Below are 19745 nucleotides of genomic sequence, written 5' to 3'. Positions count from 1 at the left end.
TGAGTGCGGAACAAGTTTTCCCTGATGTTAAACCGCACGGTTTTTCGGGATATCCTCAAGAAGGGCAATGGGAAGCGCGGCTTGCCAAGAAGTGGAAACTACATTAAATTGTGGATTAACTTGTGCCATCTGATGCCGAAACTTGGCCGGTCGGTGAGCTTCAAATCGAAACGGGGTTAGGGGAAGGGTTCCGTTGTAAGGCATCGAAAAACTGTTGTTTCATTTGCAAATGAGTTTTTGATTCAGCAAATTTGTACTTAGATTTCTAATTCGACGAGTCGTAACACGATTTAAACTACTAGGTTGGCGAGTCATTTGCCTATACGTGCGTACAGCAAACTTGTTACTTCCGGGCATGTAAAAATATTCTACGTAAAAAAATATCCTCTGCTGCTAAAATCCACTTAGAGTTATGCCTAGTTTATGGTTCTAGAGTAATGAGTAAAGGTAAAGGTTGGGGATGAGAATTAAAAAATCGATAAGCAAATGTTCATGATGAAGAGCGGATTTATGGACCAAATACTCATCGATTTCCTCACTCTGGACACGCTACTGTCTACACACAGTTGAAAACTTGTTCAAGGGAAAGGGTAAAACGTTGGTTTGGAAAAGTGAAGTAGATTTGAAGAACACTAGATGTGCTCATCAAATTTGATATTATTGTATTTCGTAGCACACATTTTTCGGGAAATGCTTCGTGTTTAAAAACCATGTAACTAACGCATGACTGGAATGGATGAAAACTAGATTCTTTTTTTTTTTTTTTTTTTTTTTTTTTTTTTTTTTTTTTAAACTAGATTCTGGGACTGAATTCAGAACCTGGATTCTGAAACTTTCGGGACCTAAGCTCTGTACCTAAATTCTAGGATTGGGCTTTGGAATTGAATATTGAAGCCCTGAACCAGCAATATGAAACTAAATTATTGAACTGAATTATGGATATAGCTTCTGAACCAGAATTCTGAACCTCCATTGTGAACCTGAGTTCTGGCACTGATGTGTGGAACGGGATTCTGAACCAAAGTTGTGAAACTGAACTCTTGAGCGGGATTCCGGACCTGGAGTTGGATTTTTAATCATGATTCTGGGCATGAGTTTCATACCTACATTGTGAAACTGAGCAGGACTCAGAATTTGGATTCAGGACTTTGATTCTTAATTAGGATTTTGAAACTGAATTTTGAAACTTGATTCGGGAACTGTCAGGACCTAAGTTCTGGACCTGAATTCAAGAACTGGGTTTTGGAATTGAATTCTGGTACTAAATTCTGAACCCTGATTCTGGATCTGAATTGTTGTACTGAATTTCGGACATGGACCTAGATTCTGAACAGAGACTCGTGATACCAGAAACAAAATTCTGAACCAAAATTGTAGAGCTGAGTGCTGGAGTGGAATTCAGGACCTGAAGCTGAATTCAGCACATGGATTCTTTATATGGGATTCTGGAACTGAATTTCAGATCTGAACTTAGATTTTAGGTCTGGATTCTCGAACTCAATTCTAGAACTGAATTCTAGATCTGGACCCTAATTTTGTACCCGGACTTAGATTCTAGAACAGGATTTCGGACTTGAAAGCTGAACTACTTTGAATTCTGAACCTGGAATGTGGAACTGAATTCTGAACCTGGGTTCGGGAACTGAGTTCTGAACCTGCAAGGTAGCCCTGAGTGCTGGATCAAGAGTCTGGAACTGGAGTTTGCAATTGAATTCGGGACCGGGATTCTGAACTTTGAATTCAAAATTTAAAATGGGGAACTGAATAGTGGACCTGGAGCTGGATTCTAAAACTGAATTATGATACTGAACCTGTATTCTGGACCTAGATTCTAGGTCTGGATTCTCGAACTCAATTCTAGAACTGAATTCTAGATCTGAACCGTGATGTTGGCCCAGGATTCTAGAAATGAATTCCGAACCTAAACCTCAATTCTGGATCCAGACTCTAGACCTGTATATCGAACATGAAATCTGAACCGAATGTGGAACTGAATCTCGAACCCGGGTTCGGGAACTGAATTCCGAACCTGGATTGCAGATCTGAGTCTGGAACTGAACTTTGGAATTGAATCCGGGAACTTTGTGTTTAAAATTAAAATTGGGGAACTGAATTGTGGAACTGGAGCTGAATTCTGAACCTGAACTATGAGCCACAACCTGGATTCTGAACCTAGATTCTGGGTCTGGATTTTCGACCACAATTCTAGAACTGAATACCAGATCTGTAACATAAGTTTGGACCAGGATTCTGAAATTAACTCCGAATCTAGATCCGGATACTGGATCTAGATTCTGGTTCTGAATTCTGAACCTGGAATCTGAATAAGAATTATGAACCTGAAATGTGGAACCGAATTCTGAACCTGGATTGTAGATGTGAGTTCTGGACCTGGATTCTGGAACCGGACTTTGGACTTGAATTCGAGACCGGGAATCTGAATTCAGGATTCAAGACTCAAAATGGGGCACTGAATTCTGAGCGTGGAGCTAGATTCTGAACTTCAATTCTAAACCTGAGTTATGGAAATGGATTCTGGACCTGAATTCTGGACCTGGAGTTGGATTCTGAGTATTTTTTCTTGAAAGTTATTCTAGGTTAGGATTCTGCAACTGAAGTCTGAACTTGAATTTGGAACCTGGATTCTGGAACATAATTCTGGCCCTGGATTCTGAACTAGGACTTAAAACTTAAAATTAGAAACTATATTCTGAGCATGGAGCTGGATTCTGAACATTCTGAACCTTGGTGCTGAACCTGGATTCGGGAGCGGAGTTTTGAAATGTGCAACTGAAATTCTGCACCTGAATTTTTGGCCTGGATGTAGGGCTTGAATTCTGAACTTGAATCCTGGAACAAAATTCTACACCTGAATTGGTCCTGGGTTCTAAAACTGAGTTCAATTCTGGATTTGGACCTAAATTTCGGATCTGCGTTCTGTGCCAGGATTTTAGATCTGGATTCTGAAATTGAATTTCGGATCTAGATTTTTGATCTGGATTATTGAACTCAATTCTTGCTCTGGATTCTCGAGCACTCTGAATTCTAGATATGGAACTGGATTCTGAACCGTGATTGTGGACAAGAATTTCAAACCTAGATCTGGATTCTAGATCTGTACATTAAATGTGGGACTGAATTCTAAATCTGAAACCTGGAGTCGGGAACTGAAATCTGAACCTGGATTGTGAACATGAGTTCTGAACTAGGACTCTGGAACTGGACTTTAAATATAAATTCTATACCTGGAGCTGGATTCTGAACTTCAATTCTGCCTCCTGGATTTTAGTAATGGATTCTGGACCAGAGTTCTGGTTCTACATTGTGAGACTGAATTCTGGACCTGGAGCTGGATTCTGAGCTTTTATTCTTGACCTTGATTCTGGGCTAGGATTCTGCAACTGAATTCTGGCCCAAAACACTGAACCTGGACTTTGGAATTGAATTCGGGACCGGTATTCTAAACTTTGGATTCAAAACTAAAAATAGGGAACCGAATTCGGGACCTGGAGTTGGATTCTAAACTTTAATTCTCGGGGTATGGAAATGGATTCTGCACCATTTAAAATGTGGAGCTGGGAATTCTGGGCCCATATTTTGAGTCTTGATTCCGAACCTAAATTGTGGACCGCGATGTTGCACCAGAATTTTGCATCTAAATTGTGTAACTGAATTCTGAGCCTGAATTTTTTACCTGGGTTTTGAACCTAAATTTTGAATTTGCATTTTGGAACGAAATTCTGAACCTGAACTCCGGTCCTGGGTTCTAGAACTAAGTTTTAGATCAGGATTCTTGTTCTGGACTAGATTTCAGATTTTAATTCTGGATCAGAATTTTGGATTTGGATTCGGAAATTGAATTATGGACCTGGACCTGGATTCTGCTCTGTAGAAGAATTCTGAACCTGGGTTACGGAACAAAATTCTAGACCTCGGAACTGACTCGCGGAACGAAATAATGTACCTGAGTTCTGACCTTGAATTCAGAAAGATAGTTCTGGATCAGGCTTCGGGACCTGGATATAGATTTCGGACCTGTATTCTGAACCAGGATTATTTCTCCAGAACTCTGGCTTAGAATTCAGTTTCAGAATCCTGGTTCAGAACCAAATCTTGATCCAGAATTCAGTTCCAGAACTCAGGTACAGAACTTTGTTCCAGGATTCAGTTCCTGAATCGAGACCTAGAATTTAATTTCGGAACCCAGATCCAGAATTTTTCTACGGACGCAGAATGCAGGTCCAGGTCCATAATTCAGTGTCAGAATCCAACTCGAGAACCCAGGTCCAGATTTCAATTTCAGAATCCAAATTCAAATTTCTGCTTCAAAATGAAGGTCAGGAATCTAGTCCAAAACAAGAATCCTGATCTAGAACTCTGTTCCAGAACTCAGAAAAAATGAGGTCTGGACCTTGATTCTGGAACTGAAATATGGACCAGGTCTGTAAAAAAATTCTGGGTGTGGGCTCCAAAACTGAATTATAGACCTCGATTTGAATTCTCGAACTGAGGTCTGAATCTGAATGCCGGAGCGGAATTTTGGATTTTAGTTGTGAACCTGAAACCTAGGCCAGATATTATGGAACATTTTTCAGGAACTGAATTCTAAATCTAAATTTCTATTCGAAACCTGCGCTCTGCATCAGTAGACAAATTTTTTTCTAAATGAAACAGACCAAATTGAATTTCATTAATGTTTAACTATGTTGAATGAATGTGAGATCAGCACTTGCACGAATTGTACATAGTGAAAATGAGCTCAATACTTTAAGTGCTTTAAATATTAGCGTCACCAGATTTTTTTCACAAGTGAGGGCTGAGCTAACGCAAGTGAGGATATAACAAACAAACAAAAAACAAAACCGTTTTTTTTGCGGTTCTTTCTCGGATTCCGGAAGAAAAGATCATAATGGAATTGATTTATTGGTCCTAAAAATAACCGATTAACAGGATTTCTTCGAATCTTAACAGCATCTTTTTTTATGACCACGACGGATCAGTTCAATAAAACTGTTTCTGGTGGACAACGATTATTCTTTTCAACTTCTCCAATTAACAACTTAAAGCGTATAAAATCATTGTGATAACGTCCTGTTCCGGTAGAACTGCGAACAAGTTTTGTCTTCTATACTGATGCAGTTGTACAGTGAACCTGATACGTCACTCACTTAGTTAAAACTGTCGTCCTAGGTCGGGAAATACAAAAACGCGTCATGGGATTTCTACTCCGATGTTCAATAATTAATACTACAAAAAACTGTATCCTACATTCCTGAGCATATCTTCGATGACATGGAATCAGAAAGACGTTGTTTTGTTTTAAGTTCAACAGGATACTGAAGCCGAAAATCACCGCCATCTTTCGTCAAACACTAGAAACTTCTAGACTCAATACATCAATGCGTATCCAAACCAACTGAATCGAATTGGATAATAGCACCAGTGCACTATTATGTAGGCAGAAATTATGCATTTATATCTCGGTGCAATCCCAAACAGCTGCAGTTGTTTACTATTAATTCTTTGCAGGCCTCTTGGCGTCTCAAACACTAACACACACACACCCGTCCGACAGACATGCCTCGTTAGTCAAATAAGAAAACAACATAACCGTAAACTATCGTCGAAATGCTATGGATTTCTAAATTTGTAGTCGCAAATATTCTTGAGTACACTTCGGAAACTGATGGGTGAATATTTATGGTTGTTTTCTCTCGCCAACATCAAGCGTCTTCTTCGAAGTCGGACGAAAAACCCGAACGAAGACCGGATCGTATCCGATCCGATCTAAGTCAATTAGTTATTTTTGCTGCGTCTAGACTGATGGGCTATGCATCGTCCGGATTCCAAAGCTGACTGTTGTCGTCATCAATCTCAATTTAAATCAGATGCAAGGCTTCAAATTCTTCTTCTGGTCTGTGTTTTGTCGCCTCGGCATCCAAAAACACATGTGCGGTTTGGCGTTGCATAAATTTATCACCACCACAACCACCAACACCAACGCTTGCTATGATCGTTTGTCATAGAGTGATATCTAGAAAGCTACCGGAAAACGTCCGACGCATGAAAGCTTCACTTGTCCAATGTCAATGTCGACAGACGAAACCAGGAAAAAAACCGTTTCCGATTTTCGCCGCCTACTCTGCTGTCTGTTGGTTCCACACTGTTGATGGATCCATTGGAACGTTTAAGGTTTAGAGCGTTTGATAATTGAATACCGAAATCCAGCTAGCAATGCTGCAGACAGACGATTTCCTGTACCGACATATGGCACACGATGGACGCACACAATCTGCAACAGTGTTATGCAAAAATGCACCCTGGAAAAACGAAATAAAATACTGCACTATCATCCGCCAACACCGAATGCAGTTTTATAGCGATATCTATATGTCATCGTTAACAACCGCCGGAGAGAGAGGAAAAGTTTTCATCCGGTTCCCAGGACATGCTGCAAGTTGAACTCTAATGGCTTTCGCACAACTCGTAACGTGGTTCGTAATTGCTTGGACTAGAACAGACGGAAGCACTCCATGGTCCCGGTGGAATTGCGAAGCTATCTTGTTCATAGTGAAAACAAAAAAAAATTGGCTACATTATTACATCGAAAGTGCTATCAGGAGAGAAACGCATCGCCTGCTGTTTTGGAATTTTCAACCTGGCAATATCCGATCGAGTAGGTTTTGCCTGGCGGATATCCGATCGAGTAGGTTTTGCTTGTTTCGAGCTGAAGCATTTTTTTCCGGTGGTGTGTATTTTTAATAGACCATTGGTTAGGTCAATGATTGCGATACCGTAGGTAACGAGAGGTTTCAAGAGCACCTCACCTGCGCAGAGATGCCAGTTAAACTGAGCTGTTTTTTTTTTTTTTGGTTATTTTACCCAAAATATTATACCTGTTTCTTGACATATATAGAAACTTTTCTTAACTACAAATCATCTATGGCATCAGATTTTTTGAAGGATCGCGGAAACTAACCAAATTCATGTCAAACAAACATACGTTTTTCTTGTTTCTCATTTTGGAAATTGAGTCAGTCGAGATCAGAACTTATTACAACATGTGTGTGTGTGTGTGTGTGTGTGTGTGTGTGTGTGTGTGTGTGTGTGTGTGTGTGTGTGTGTGTGTGTGTGTGTGTGTGTGTGTGTGTGTGTGTGTGTGAATATGGGCTTAGAAGATCGAACTGACTTTCACAAATTTAAATTTGAATGAACGTTTATTTTGTCTCCCATGCTGCTTTCTAACATTATTCAGATCCGGGCTCTGGTTCCTGAGTTATAGGTTGATGAGTGTGGTCGGTTTGAAAATGCTCATTTGGGTCACTACGTGACAAGTTTCTTTCGAGACAAGTGACTCGCTGAAAGCCGATCCTACACTATCGATAAGGTTATTCAGCGGAAATATATAACTGTTTTCAAATCGCAAAAAAAATTGATTTATTTTTTATACACTTTCCTAATTTTCCCAATTTTTATATTGATTCATTCTCTCGTTTTGCTATCGCGATGTTTTAACCTAGTATTATATTATTCTAATATTCCATTTTCTGGTTTCTTCCATCCTAATTTTTATTCATTTCCTTTTCGAATTTATTTTATCATCATTTTTGTTATTGGAAGGAGGTAGAGCGTTACCGATTCTCCTACTTTCCTTTACTACTGGTTTCTATATAAAGGTAATAGAATTGCTGAAGAAACTAACTTTTTCTAGTCAGAGGCTCCGAAGACCGAAATTCGAATGTGTTATTGCCGGTTAAGGTTATGCAATCACTGTGAAAACCGACTTTTGAACCGAGGCCCGGAGGGCCGAGTGTCATATACCATTCGACTCAGTTCGTCGAGTACGCAAAATGTCTGTGTGTGTGTGTGTGTGTGTAACGTTTTTTTGCACTAACTTTTCTCGGAGATGGCTGAACCGATTTTCACACACTTAGATTCAAATGAAAGGTCTTGAGATCCCATACAAAATTCCTGAATATTATTTGGATCCGACTTCCGGTTCGGAAGTTATGCGCAAAAAAAAAGAAAATATATGTTCTATTTTTTCTCATAGATGACGCTATCGATTTTCACAAACTTAGGTTCAAATGAAAGGTCTTGTGGTCCCATACGTAATTCCTGAATTTCATGCGGATCCGACTTCCGGATCCGGAAATATAGGGTAAAGTGTTTTAAAAATTGTATACCATCACTGAAAATGGGGAAAAACCTTAAAAAAATTTTTAAATCGACCTCAAATGTTTTCCAATTGATAGTTTTTATCAGTAGACGGTCAAACAAACCGATTTCGGTTATTCTTTTAAGAATCGAAAAAAATTATTTTGAAGAATACCACAGTATTATATATGATAGTATGATTGATATGAAAAAGGCATCATTACACCACTAGGTGGATTAAAACAGGTTTTTTTATATACTTATATACTCGTTATCTTATTCTTCTTCAATACTGATTTTGAATAATTTGTATCGTTTATTATTTAGTTCCTTCGTTTGACGATAAATTTGTTTTTTAATTTAAAGTTGTATTATCTCTGTATATTTTTAAACTATTTTCTGTTTATTCCATACATTATATGTATTGTTTGTATTGTTACTTTTGTATTTTATTATTCATTTTCACTGTCAATAATTACTCTCGATTTGTTTAGCCAAAGCCACAATTTCCAATTCATTCATGAATTCTTTCAATATATTACACTTTTCCTCTTTCCATCCGTTCATTGTTCCATTTTTCTATGTTTTCATGTTTCTACACTTCAATACTGTTTCTACTTCTATGTTTCTGTGCTTAAATTTTTTCTATCAATTCATTATCATATTCCCTTTTCCGTCAATTAGTCTTGTTTTCAATTTTTCAATTTTACTGTTCTTCTGTTCTTCAATTCTCCTATTCTCCCATTATTTTTAAATGTTATACTCCTATTATGTAATTTTATAAATTTTATATTTTGTCTCTCGTTTCTCTTCTATTTATATTGTTTTCTAACTTTCTACATTTCCATTTTTCTTTACCTTCAATTTTATTTTATTTGACTAGTGAAAATAGAAAACAAACAATTGCTTTTGTTTTCTTCCATTTCAATTGCTTTTTTTAACTATTTTTGTTTAGTTAGCCTTCGTCTCAAGAGAAAGAGCTAATAAATGATGTCTACTCTTCTCTTAATCAATTTTTTCTTTGTGTATTCTGTTTATGTTTCTACTGCTCCTTTCCTTAATCGTTTCATCATTTTTCGCATTCCTGTTTCAGTTTAAACAATTTCCATCTATGCTCTCCTTGTATTTTTCAATTATTTGGAGTGTTCTTCAATTTCCTACTTTGTACCTTGTTATCACCTACGTTTGCATTATATTACCTTCTTCAATTTTCCTTATATTCCATTTTGTACATACTTCTTATTTTGTTCCTCGTTTCTCTTTTATTAATATCATTCGCAAAATTTCAACACTTCTATGTTTCTATTCATACAAAATCATTTTAACAGTAAAAAATATATTTGCTTGCGTATCCGTCCATTCCATTTGTATTAGTTTTTAAACTTTTTTTTATTTACCTAATTTTCTCACAAGGGTGTATTGCATCTACTTTTCTATTAATCAATTTTTTCTTTGTCTATTCTGTTTATGCTTCTCCTGCTCCTTTCCTTAATCGTTTCATTATTTTTCTCATTCCTATTTCAGTTTAAACAAGTTCCACCTGTGCTCTCCTTGTACTTTTCAATTAATTTGAATGTTCTTCAATGTCCTACTTTGTACCTTGTTCTCGCCAATGTTTGAATTATTTTGCATTCTTCAATTCTCCTATTATTCCATTTTATAATTTTCATACTTCTTATTTTGTCCCTCGTTTCTTTTCTATTATTTCTATTCGTGCAATATAATTCTATTCGTCTAGTGAAAACTGTAAAAAAAAAAATAATTGCTTTTGTATTCTTACACTTCATTTTTTTTAGTTTTCTAACATTTTTTTGTTTATTTACTTTTCTCAATAGGGAGCTAGTGTATTACGTCTACTTTTCTATTAATCAATTTCAATTTCATTATTTCATCGTTTCATTATTTTTCTCATGCCTGTTTAATCTAGTTTATCCTGTGTTCTTTTCTCCTAGTATATTTTAATTATTTTGAGTGCACTTCAATTTCCCAGTTTTTTTCTTGTGTTCGCAAATGCTATTATTTTGCCTTTTTTTATTCTCCTATGGTTTCTTTTTTTTAATAATAATCCCTAAATTTCTACACTTCTACATTTCTATCCATCTATCTATCTATGTTTCCACTGCTTCATTATTTCGTCGTTTCATAATATTTTTCATTTCTGTTTCTTCTAGTTTATCCTGTGTTGTTTGGTCCTCGTATATTTTAATTATTTTGAGTATACTACTGCTTCATTCTTTAATCGTTTCGTTATTTTTCTCTTTTTTGTTTTAGTTTTATTTCTTCCTGCTTTCTTTTCTCTTCATATGTTTTTATTAGTTCGAGTATTTTGCAATTTACTATGTTTACCATGTTCTTACCTACGTTTGTTTTTTCGCCTTCTTCGATTTTGATATTCTTTCATTTTTCAAATTTCTTATTTTGTCCTTCGTTTCCATTCTTTTTAATATTGTTAACTAAATTTCTACAATTCTATTATTCTATTCATCCAAAATCCTTTTCTATGACTAGTGAAAACATTAAAATAATAATTGAGTTTGTATTCTTTCACTTATTTTTCTAACTTTTTTAGTTCATCTTCCCATAAGAGAGCTAAGATGTTTCTACTGCCCAATTCATGCGTCGGTTCATTTTTATCTCATTCTTGTTTTAGCCTAATCTAGTTCTTCCTGTTCCTTTGTTTTGCATGTTTTAAGTAGTTCGAGTATTCTTCAATTTCCTACTGTTTACATTGTTCGCACCCAAGTTTGAACTGTTTTGCTTTCGTGTTTTAAATTTTCTACACATTCATATTTTCACATATTTTTTTAATTTATTATTTTTCATTTTTTATATCTTCCACTTGATTTCACTCCTATCTATTCTTTATTCATCTGCTCTTCTTTTCTTTGCCATATATCATGTTCATTTTTTTAATTTCAACTTTTAAAAAATTAAATTGAAATCCCTTAATCTATTACACTCATCTCTTTTTATGTGATTTTTTTAATCTTTTTTCCTTTTGTGCGACTTTTGTTATAGAATTTTTTACAGTATTTTAATGCAAATTTTCAAAGTGCTTTATTTATTTTTGTTCTTCGGTTAGTCTGTTTTTCGATTTTTTGTTTTATTTTATTATTGTTTTATTGAGGTGTTCTGATTATTAGTTTTTCTTTTTTTATAATTTACGACAGTTTATCCCATTTTCAAACATGCAATTTGAATCTTTTCATCTTTTAGTTTCTGCTTTCCAATTTCTGTTCTGTACAATAACAGATCGGCTGAAAAGTACGTATCGTTTATATGAGAGGGCGCCACTAGAATTAAATCCATACCATTTTTAGTTAGTACCAACCTTCAAAAGATACGTGTATAAATTTGACAGCTGTCTGATTATTAGTTTGTGAGATATTGCATTTTGAGTGAAGCTACTTTTGTTATTGTGAAAAAAATGGAAAAAAAGGAATTTCGTGTGTTGATGAAACACTACTTTTTGATGAAAACAAGTGCTGCCGATACCAAAAAATGGCTTGATGAGTGTTATCCAGACTCTGCACCGGGCGAAGCAACAATTCGTAAGTGGTTTGCAAAATTTCGTACTGGTCATATGAGCACCGAAGACGATGAACGCAGTGGACGTCTAAAAGAGGCTGTTACCGATGAAAATGTGAAAAAAATCCACAAAATGATTTTCAATGACCGTAAAGTGAAGTTGATCGAGATAGCTGACACCCTAAAGATATCAAAGGAACGTGTTGGACATATTATTCACGAATATTTGGATATAACAAAGCTTTGTGGAAAATGGGTGCCGCGTGAGCTTACAATCGTTTAAAAACAACAACGAATTGATGATTCTGAGCAGTGTTTGGAGCTGTTATATCGAAATAAAACCGATTTTTTTCGTCGATATATAACAATGGACGAAACATGGCTCCATCACTTCACTCCGGAGTCCAATCGACAGTCAGCTGAGTGGACTGCACGCGATGAACCGAACCCAAAGCGTGGAAAGACTCAACAATCGGCCGGTAAGGTTATGGCGTCTGTATTTTGGGATTCGCATGGTATAATTTTCATCGACTACCTTGAAAAGGGAAAAATCATCAACAGTGACTATTATATAGCGTTATTAGAGCGTTTGAAGGACGGAATTTCGAAAAAACGGCCTCATTTGAAGAAGAAAAAAGTTTTGTTTCATCAAGACAAGTCGATGAAAACCATGCTGAAATTGAACGAATTGGGCTTCGAATTGCTTTCACATCCACCGTATTCTCCAGATTTGTCCCCCAGTGACTTTTTCCTGTTCTCAGAGAATGCTCGCTGGTGAAAAATTTAGAAGCAATGAAGAGGTAATCGCTGAAACTGAGGCCTATTTTGGAGCAAAGGACAAATCGTACTACAAAAATGGTATCGAAAAGGTGGAAGATCGCTATAATCGCTGTATCGCCTCTGATGGCAATTATGTTGAATAATAAAAACGAAGTTTGGCAAAAAAATGTGTGTTTCTATTAAACGATACGAACTGTTCAGCCGAACTGTTATAATGGGGAGTGATCGTGGCTGCTACAATTCTTCTAAAATCGATTGAACTGCTCTACCAATTGAGTCATCCAAAAGATGTACGGAAACTACATCTCGAAAGCTTCCCGGTTTAGTTCCATGCATGTAAACTCTGCGTGAATTAGCGACAGTAACGGCCTTATCGCTTTGAATCTTCTGTCCATATTCGACGATAGACTAAGTTCGGGGGGAACTACTGTCCAACTTCGGCAATAAACTATTGTCTGTAAAAGTTGGATTTGTAGCGATGACTCATCAAGCGAAACTGCTTAAGTCGACAAGCTTTTGTTGTGGAAAGCGGAAATTACTCGTTCCGACTTAGTAGAATATGCGTTGGTACATTTTTAGTGCATTTCAGATGAGTAGACAAGAAACTATTAAACTACTTTTCCTTTCTATCGTTCACTCGATAACGACAATTGAGCTTTTTGTGTTTTTCTTTACTACTAATTATAAATTTCTGCGTCCGAACGGATGAAAAAAAAACAATCAAACTTTGCTGGTACATACAATTAAAAAAATATCGATCTAAAAATTTCGTTTTTACTTTGCTTTAGTTGAAAATCGAATAATTCAACGAGCATTCATCGGCGGTACGAGCTTCTATTTTTCATTCGGTTCTGAACAACAATTCAAAAACAAATAACGACATTCCATCAATCTAAAATCGACGGACGAAAAAAAAAACACTTCCACTGGTTTCCCGATGTCAGTATTGTGATGAGAGCAATAAGTTAGAATTAGAATTTCGGATACAATGCGCGGATAAACAAAAATAAACCATCGAAATGGTTTTTGTGTTCCGATCGAATCGAATCGAACCGAACGTTGGTTGGGTCGGAATGTCGCAATCAAGCGTGTTTTTAAGTGAAAAGTGAAACGAACAGTGGATCCTGATTTATGGACTCGAATTGTTCATTTTTCAAAGCCATCAAACCAGTGTTGGTACACCAACGAATGTTGTGAGACGTTCGAAAATTGATGAAATCATTTCAAGTACTCTCTTTGTTTGTTGCAGCAGAACGCGGACACGTTTTCCAACGGGACTTCAAGAGTAACGTGAGGCTTGATCCTAATCTAACAGTCAACTTGTGTAAAGTGTAATCAGGTTTGAACGAATGGGAATAGGAAATATTGAGAAAATTGTAAATCACGTGCAGAGATCCATGAAATGATTTTGCCAACCCGAACCGCCCATCCCCTCCCCTTCATCCACGGCAGTTTCTTTCCAACAACAACGAAAAGTTTCCAAGTCTATTTGTTAGATTTTCACATACTACCCAACTGCATATCGATGGGGAGAGGGGGGGAACTTGCCATACCGTGCCGCAGGCAGGGCGCTAATGCAGTCTGTTTTGAAATCATTCCGTTTCGATAATAAACAAACTCGGTTCGCTAGGCGATTCCCCACCATCCGACGGTCCACCAGGAGGAACTTCTGTTCACGTCCGTTCCAGCAGTCCGTGATCCGTTCGGACCAAGGTGACGGACTAGCTAGCGATAATCTACTGCCGACCGCCATGTGGCTGTGGATTCGAGCGGTAGTACGTCGTATTTACAGTACTAGGAGATCGGGGCATTATTTAGGGCAATCCCTCCCGGCTCGCACTAGGCGGTCCCGGCCGGTCGGTCCTCGGTTGTTTGTTGTGTATCATGAAGTGTTTGTGTATGTGCGCAAATCCAGCAAATTGAGAGACCTGTCGAAAGATGAATGTGCGACTGGTTTTCGGGAGGTGGGGATATTTTCTGGGTGAGTTCATAATCCATCTTACGGTGCAAGTTGATGCTGCTGGTGGAGAATTGTTCGGCTTTTCTTTTTGTTTTAGATAAAGCATATTAAACTCACGGGGTGTGACCGGACCGGGGAGAATGTGGGTTAATCTTTACTGGGTTTTTGCTTGTAAACAGAACCAGCGTCTGGGGAATTAGACGGTGTGAACTGATTGAAATCCCTGGAAAAAGTTATTAATCTAAATTAGTTTCGTTTGGTTTCGAAACAAAGCCGTAGAGCTGAAAATAACATCACAAAGTAAAGTTTCACAATTCGGAACCGTAATCCGCTTAATTTAATAACACATGTTGGGTGAGATGGAAAGAAGACAAAGGGAGAACTGATAAAAATTAAACTCATGAAATTACATCCTCGTTCAACAATCAGATTAAAATACATGCATTCACATAAAACTAGGCCAACCGGTAATCCTTCACAACCGTGCAGGGTGATTTACGGCGTTGCTGCTCGTTATAAAACTGGGCCACCACCAGACGGGACGGGTGGTGGCTTGAAGTGGCAAGCAATTAGTCAAAATACGCTTAATTAAATGGCGCAAGCCCGAAACCAAAAACTTCCCCAATGGAAGAAGAAAAATGGTGTCCCGGTGAAAGATCTTACCATCGAGCCTCGGTCTCCCTTTGATCCCTTCAAGCCCTTCAGGATCCCATGCGATGCGGTGAGTATTTATTGGCGAGCGAGCGAGCGTGCGTGCGTGCATTTTTTTTCCCGGGAAATGAACGTGCAACGATTTTTCGGTTTTCCGTGCGCACAGAAAAGAAGAGAAGAAACGGTAAAAGGATGAAAAAAAAATTGAAATAATCCAGGCAGATTCATTAGTCGTAGTTTTCTCGTTTCTGTTTCTCAGTTCATCTTTCCACTCTCTCCCTCCTGTTATATCTGTCTCTCTCTCTCGCTCAGCACGTTTACCACGTTTCTAGGTGTACTGAAACATGGCATTAATTAAAAATCCTTTCAATATTTAATACCGCACAATCATCGAATGCGTGGCACAGCTGGAGAATCGCTGCTGCTGCTGCTGGTGGAAAAGGATAAAAGTTTGTTTTTATTTCTGGTATTTAAATGCAGATTATCTGTCAACAATTCTCATTGCCCATAATAATGAAATGCAAAAATAAATGATACGAATTAAACCGAGACGGTTAACCGGAATGGAAAAAAAAAGATACCATAATTCTACTGTACACATATTAAGGTTAAAATAATAATTAATTATAAGAACCCGATTCAAGTAGCGGTTTTCTGCAGCGACACAAAAAAATTTCTATGAGTCACCTAGCCAATGCCGTGCGTATAATAGTCGAATGATCTCGATTCAAGTGTAGATTCACGCAGGGATCAGAAAAGACTTTTTATATCGGAACAACGCTCGGTCACTGGCAGAGGTATCAGCAAAAAAAAAAATACTCGGATAATGGGGGATTGGAAATTCTGCCCCACCCGCCGTTTAGCTCAGATAAGGTACCGTCCAATTATTATTTATTTTAATCGACGCATAATGATGGAATTTTGGACATTCTGGATTGAAGTGAAGCGTGATTGATTTTTGGAAAATAAGAGAATGACAAAATAGAAAAGCTAGACCATAATATAATAAAATGGAAAATAGGAAAATAAAAAGAACTAAAATAAAAAAAACCAAAAAAAAAACTAGTATAAAAACTGAAAACTGAAGAAATTAAGATAATGCAACAAAAATACAAGAAAACATTTGTGAACAAAAAAATAGATAAATATATCCGCAATTTCATGAGAAACCGATGTACGATCTCAAAAATTCATAGTAATTCATACCATTGTTCTTCATCAAAAAATATGGACCCGTATTTTTTTTTAATTTGAAAGTTAGAATGGCCATTTTTATATTAAGGTGGTTAAAAAAATGGTGTATTCTTCCTATTTCTTTTGGAAAACTTGTTTGTAGTAAAACCTTTACATTCCAGAAATATTAGAATATATATTAAAAATAAGAAGTTATGTGTTAGAAAAGGCTGTTTGTTTCACTTTGAAACGGTGTCCATGGCATGTGAATGAAGGGCGCTACATGTTTTTAATTAAAATAAGGAACATAAGAAAACAAAAGAAGAAGAATGAATAACAAAGTAAAAGTAAAGCAAATTTGAAAAATATAAGAAAATAACAAGAGGCAGGCACTTAGAGCAGTGTGTCAATTTCACCATATCACTCTCAACGAAAAGTATAGTAAATCATTCCGGTTTTGGCATTCACAAAGCCGTTTGTATTACGCGACTTGGAATATAAGAGGAATAGGGAAGAGTAAAGTAAAAGTATAATTGAACAATTAGAAACAAAATTCTACCGTCTAATTTCAAAACAAAACCAAAAAAGATTAAATCAATACAATAACAAATTAAGACGATCAGAATATAATGCAATCAGAATGGAAAAAAAGAACAGAATACTTTTCTTTACGTTTCGTCTTAGAAAAGAACTAGAAAACTTAAAAAAACAAGAGAAATAAATGCAAAAAACGAGCATGTAAGAAAACAAAACGAAGACATAAAAACAAATCATGAAACATGTAGCGCTTCTAGTGAAACAATCAGAGTTTTCAAGCACAAAAATCCAATTTTCTTACATTTTCATGATTTAAAGGTATAAGATTTATTACACAATTCATCCAAAACTTGGAAAAATCAGTTCAGTGACTACAAAATTTTAGATAAAAAAAATTAATCTCGAAAAATTTTTTTTCTTGTACCACCATAACATGGAAATATTACGAATTTCTGAGAGATCGTATATCTTTTTCTGATGGAATTGCTGATATAAGAAAACAATAAAATACAAAACATGAGGAAACAAGAAAAGTTAGAAACAGGAATCAAGAGAATAATGTTATATTTTTGCTTTCTTGATTGAAGTAAGTTCATGGTTCGATTCGTATTTGAGGCTCAAAAGACTTGAAATCGGAAAATAGAAAATCAAGAGGGGAGGAGGGAAATGTGAAAACAAAACAATGTGAGAGGAAAACACAATAAGACAAAAAAAAAATGAAATAAAAGAAACAAGAATACAATATAAATTAGAATGAACAATTATTGACACAGGAAAATAAGAAAAGTGAACTGGGAATAATAAACATACAAACAAAATAAGGTAGAAATCCATTTTGAAATTGAGCAAAAAAGAACATGGTAACATAAAAGAATAAGACCATTAATAAAAAGAGCCAACAAAAAGGAATGAGACAAAAAGATTTGAAAAAATAATCAAATAAGAAAAGAAATTAAGATAAAAAATATTGAAAACAAATAAATTAATTCCAATAGACAAAACTAAAACTTAGTTCGATTTGTTGTCGAACTTAACATACTCAAATAAGAATATTGTAAAACAAGATAAAAATACAACAGTCAAACTAAAATGAGAAAAAAAGATTGCAAGTTTACAGAAAAATAGGGGAATATGGGAAACGAGAAAAAAATACAAAAAATATAGCAAAAGAAGACAGAAAAATTAGTAAATACAAAAATACGAATACAAAATGTAAGAGAAAATGAATATAAGACAACAAAAATATAAGGAAACATATGAAAACAGAAATCAATAATAATCTGTTGATAAGAGACAGAATGCAAAAAAAAGAATAAGAAAACGTAATGAGGAAATGCGTAAATTCAGGGAATTGAGCAAAATAGAACATTAAAACGTAATAGAATAATATCATAAATAAAATAAGAACATACCAAACCAAAAAATGACAGAAAACAAAATTAAACCTGAAAAGAAATTGAGAAAATAAGTATTGAAAACAAATACATTCATTCCAATAGACGAAACTAAGAATTGGTTCGATTCGTTTTTGAGCGTAACATGCTCAAAATAAGAATATTAGAGGAGAATTTCCCATGAACTTTACCTAATACACTTCAATCGAAGTGATGTAAACAATTTGAAAACTTTAGAAAAAGTACGTTTCATTTCCCACATTAAAATTCATTGGGAACATTATAAACGGCATAATCGTATTGCAAACTTAACGCAATGTCGTCGTTGCCAAGGCTTCGGTCATGGAACCAAAAATTGTCATATGGATATACGGTGTTTGAATTGTGGTAAATCGCATTCGAAAGACGCTTGTCCAATGAATGAAACCACTGATAAATTTTCATGTTCAAATTGCAATGGAAATCATAAATCCAATTATTTGAAATGTCCTGTCAGGGAAAAAATTTTAAACGCTCGTTCGCTTAGACAACAAGTCAAATCAACGACCTTAAATTTACAGAACATACCTGAAAATTCTTCTAAGGCACCTGCCAATTCGTCTTCTAACGAAAACAATTTATTGACAGGTAGATCGACCTCGTCATCATCTTCTTCTAATTTCACTTATGCTGGTATATTAGGTAGAAATCTATCTCCTATTTCTTCTAATGTAAATAATCAAAACACAGGACCGCCTTGCAGTTCTTCTTCTAACGAAAACAATTTATTAATAGGTAGACCGGCCAAATCATCTTCTTCTAATGGCAGTCTACCTACAAATATTCCTTCAATGCCATTCGCTTCTTTAAATGAAGTCGATTTAGGCGATATAACTGAAAATAAAATGATCTACCTACAAGATCAACTTTTTCAAATGATCATCCAAATGAATTCGACTTCATCACTTTTTGAAGCATTTCAAATCGGATGGAAATTTGCAAATAATATTATAATGAATTTAAAATTTAACAGTGATGTTAAATAATTATTTGAATATTTTAAATTGGAATGCTCGATCTTTGAAATCGAGTGAAGATGAATTTTATAATTTTCTCAAAGTTCACAAAATTCATATTGCCATTGTGACAGAAACTTTTCTTAAACCAAATGTAAAATTGAAAAGTAATCCACATTATGTGGTTCATCGATTTGACAGGTTTACTGGAATTGGTGGTGGAGTTGCCATTTTTGTCCAACGGCAAATTAAACATCGAATTTTACCTTCTTTCAATACTAAAGTTATTGAAAGCTTGGGAATCGAAGTTGAAACCATTCATGGAATTTATTTCATCGCTGGAGCATATTTGCCATTCCAATGCACCGGCGAACAATTAAATTTCTTTAAAGGCGATTTGCAAAAACTTACAAGATATCGATCGAAATTTTTCGTAATAGGGGACTTAAATGCTAAGCATGTCCAGTGGAATTGTAGGCAAAATAACAGTAATGGTAAAATACTTCATAATCAACTCTCAGCTGGTTACTTTACAGTTCTTCATCCCAGTAATCCTACTTGTTTCTCTTC

General features: G+C 35.8%; 1 protein-coding gene across 11 annotated transcripts in view; it reads right to left on the bottom strand.

Annotated features, from left to right (window-relative positions):
* Positions 1-19745, bottom strand: part of LOC131430090 (collagen alpha chain CG42342) — a 252292-nt gene that overhangs the window by 116612 nt on the left and 115935 nt on the right. For 9 of the 11 annotated variants that reach the window (XM_058594798.1, XM_058594781.1, XM_058594752.1 and 6 more), the window contains one exon: positions 15089-15124. The exons of the other annotated variants lie outside the window; for them this stretch is intronic. In XM_058594798.1, coding sequence (XP_058450781.1) covers positions 15089-15124 — 36 coding nt within the window. The remainder of the gene's footprint in view (positions 1-15088; positions 15125-19745) is intronic. 11 annotated transcript variants of the gene reach the window in all.

This window comes from Malaya genurostris, chromosome 1, assembly GCF_030247185.1.
Source record: "Malaya genurostris strain Urasoe2022 chromosome 1, Malgen_1.1, whole genome shotgun sequence".
Lineage (NCBI taxonomy): Eukaryota > Metazoa > Arthropoda > Insecta > Diptera > Culicidae > Malaya > Malaya genurostris.
The sequence above is the reverse complement of the archived record's forward strand: the minus strand, read 5'-3'. Positions and strand labels throughout refer to the sequence as shown.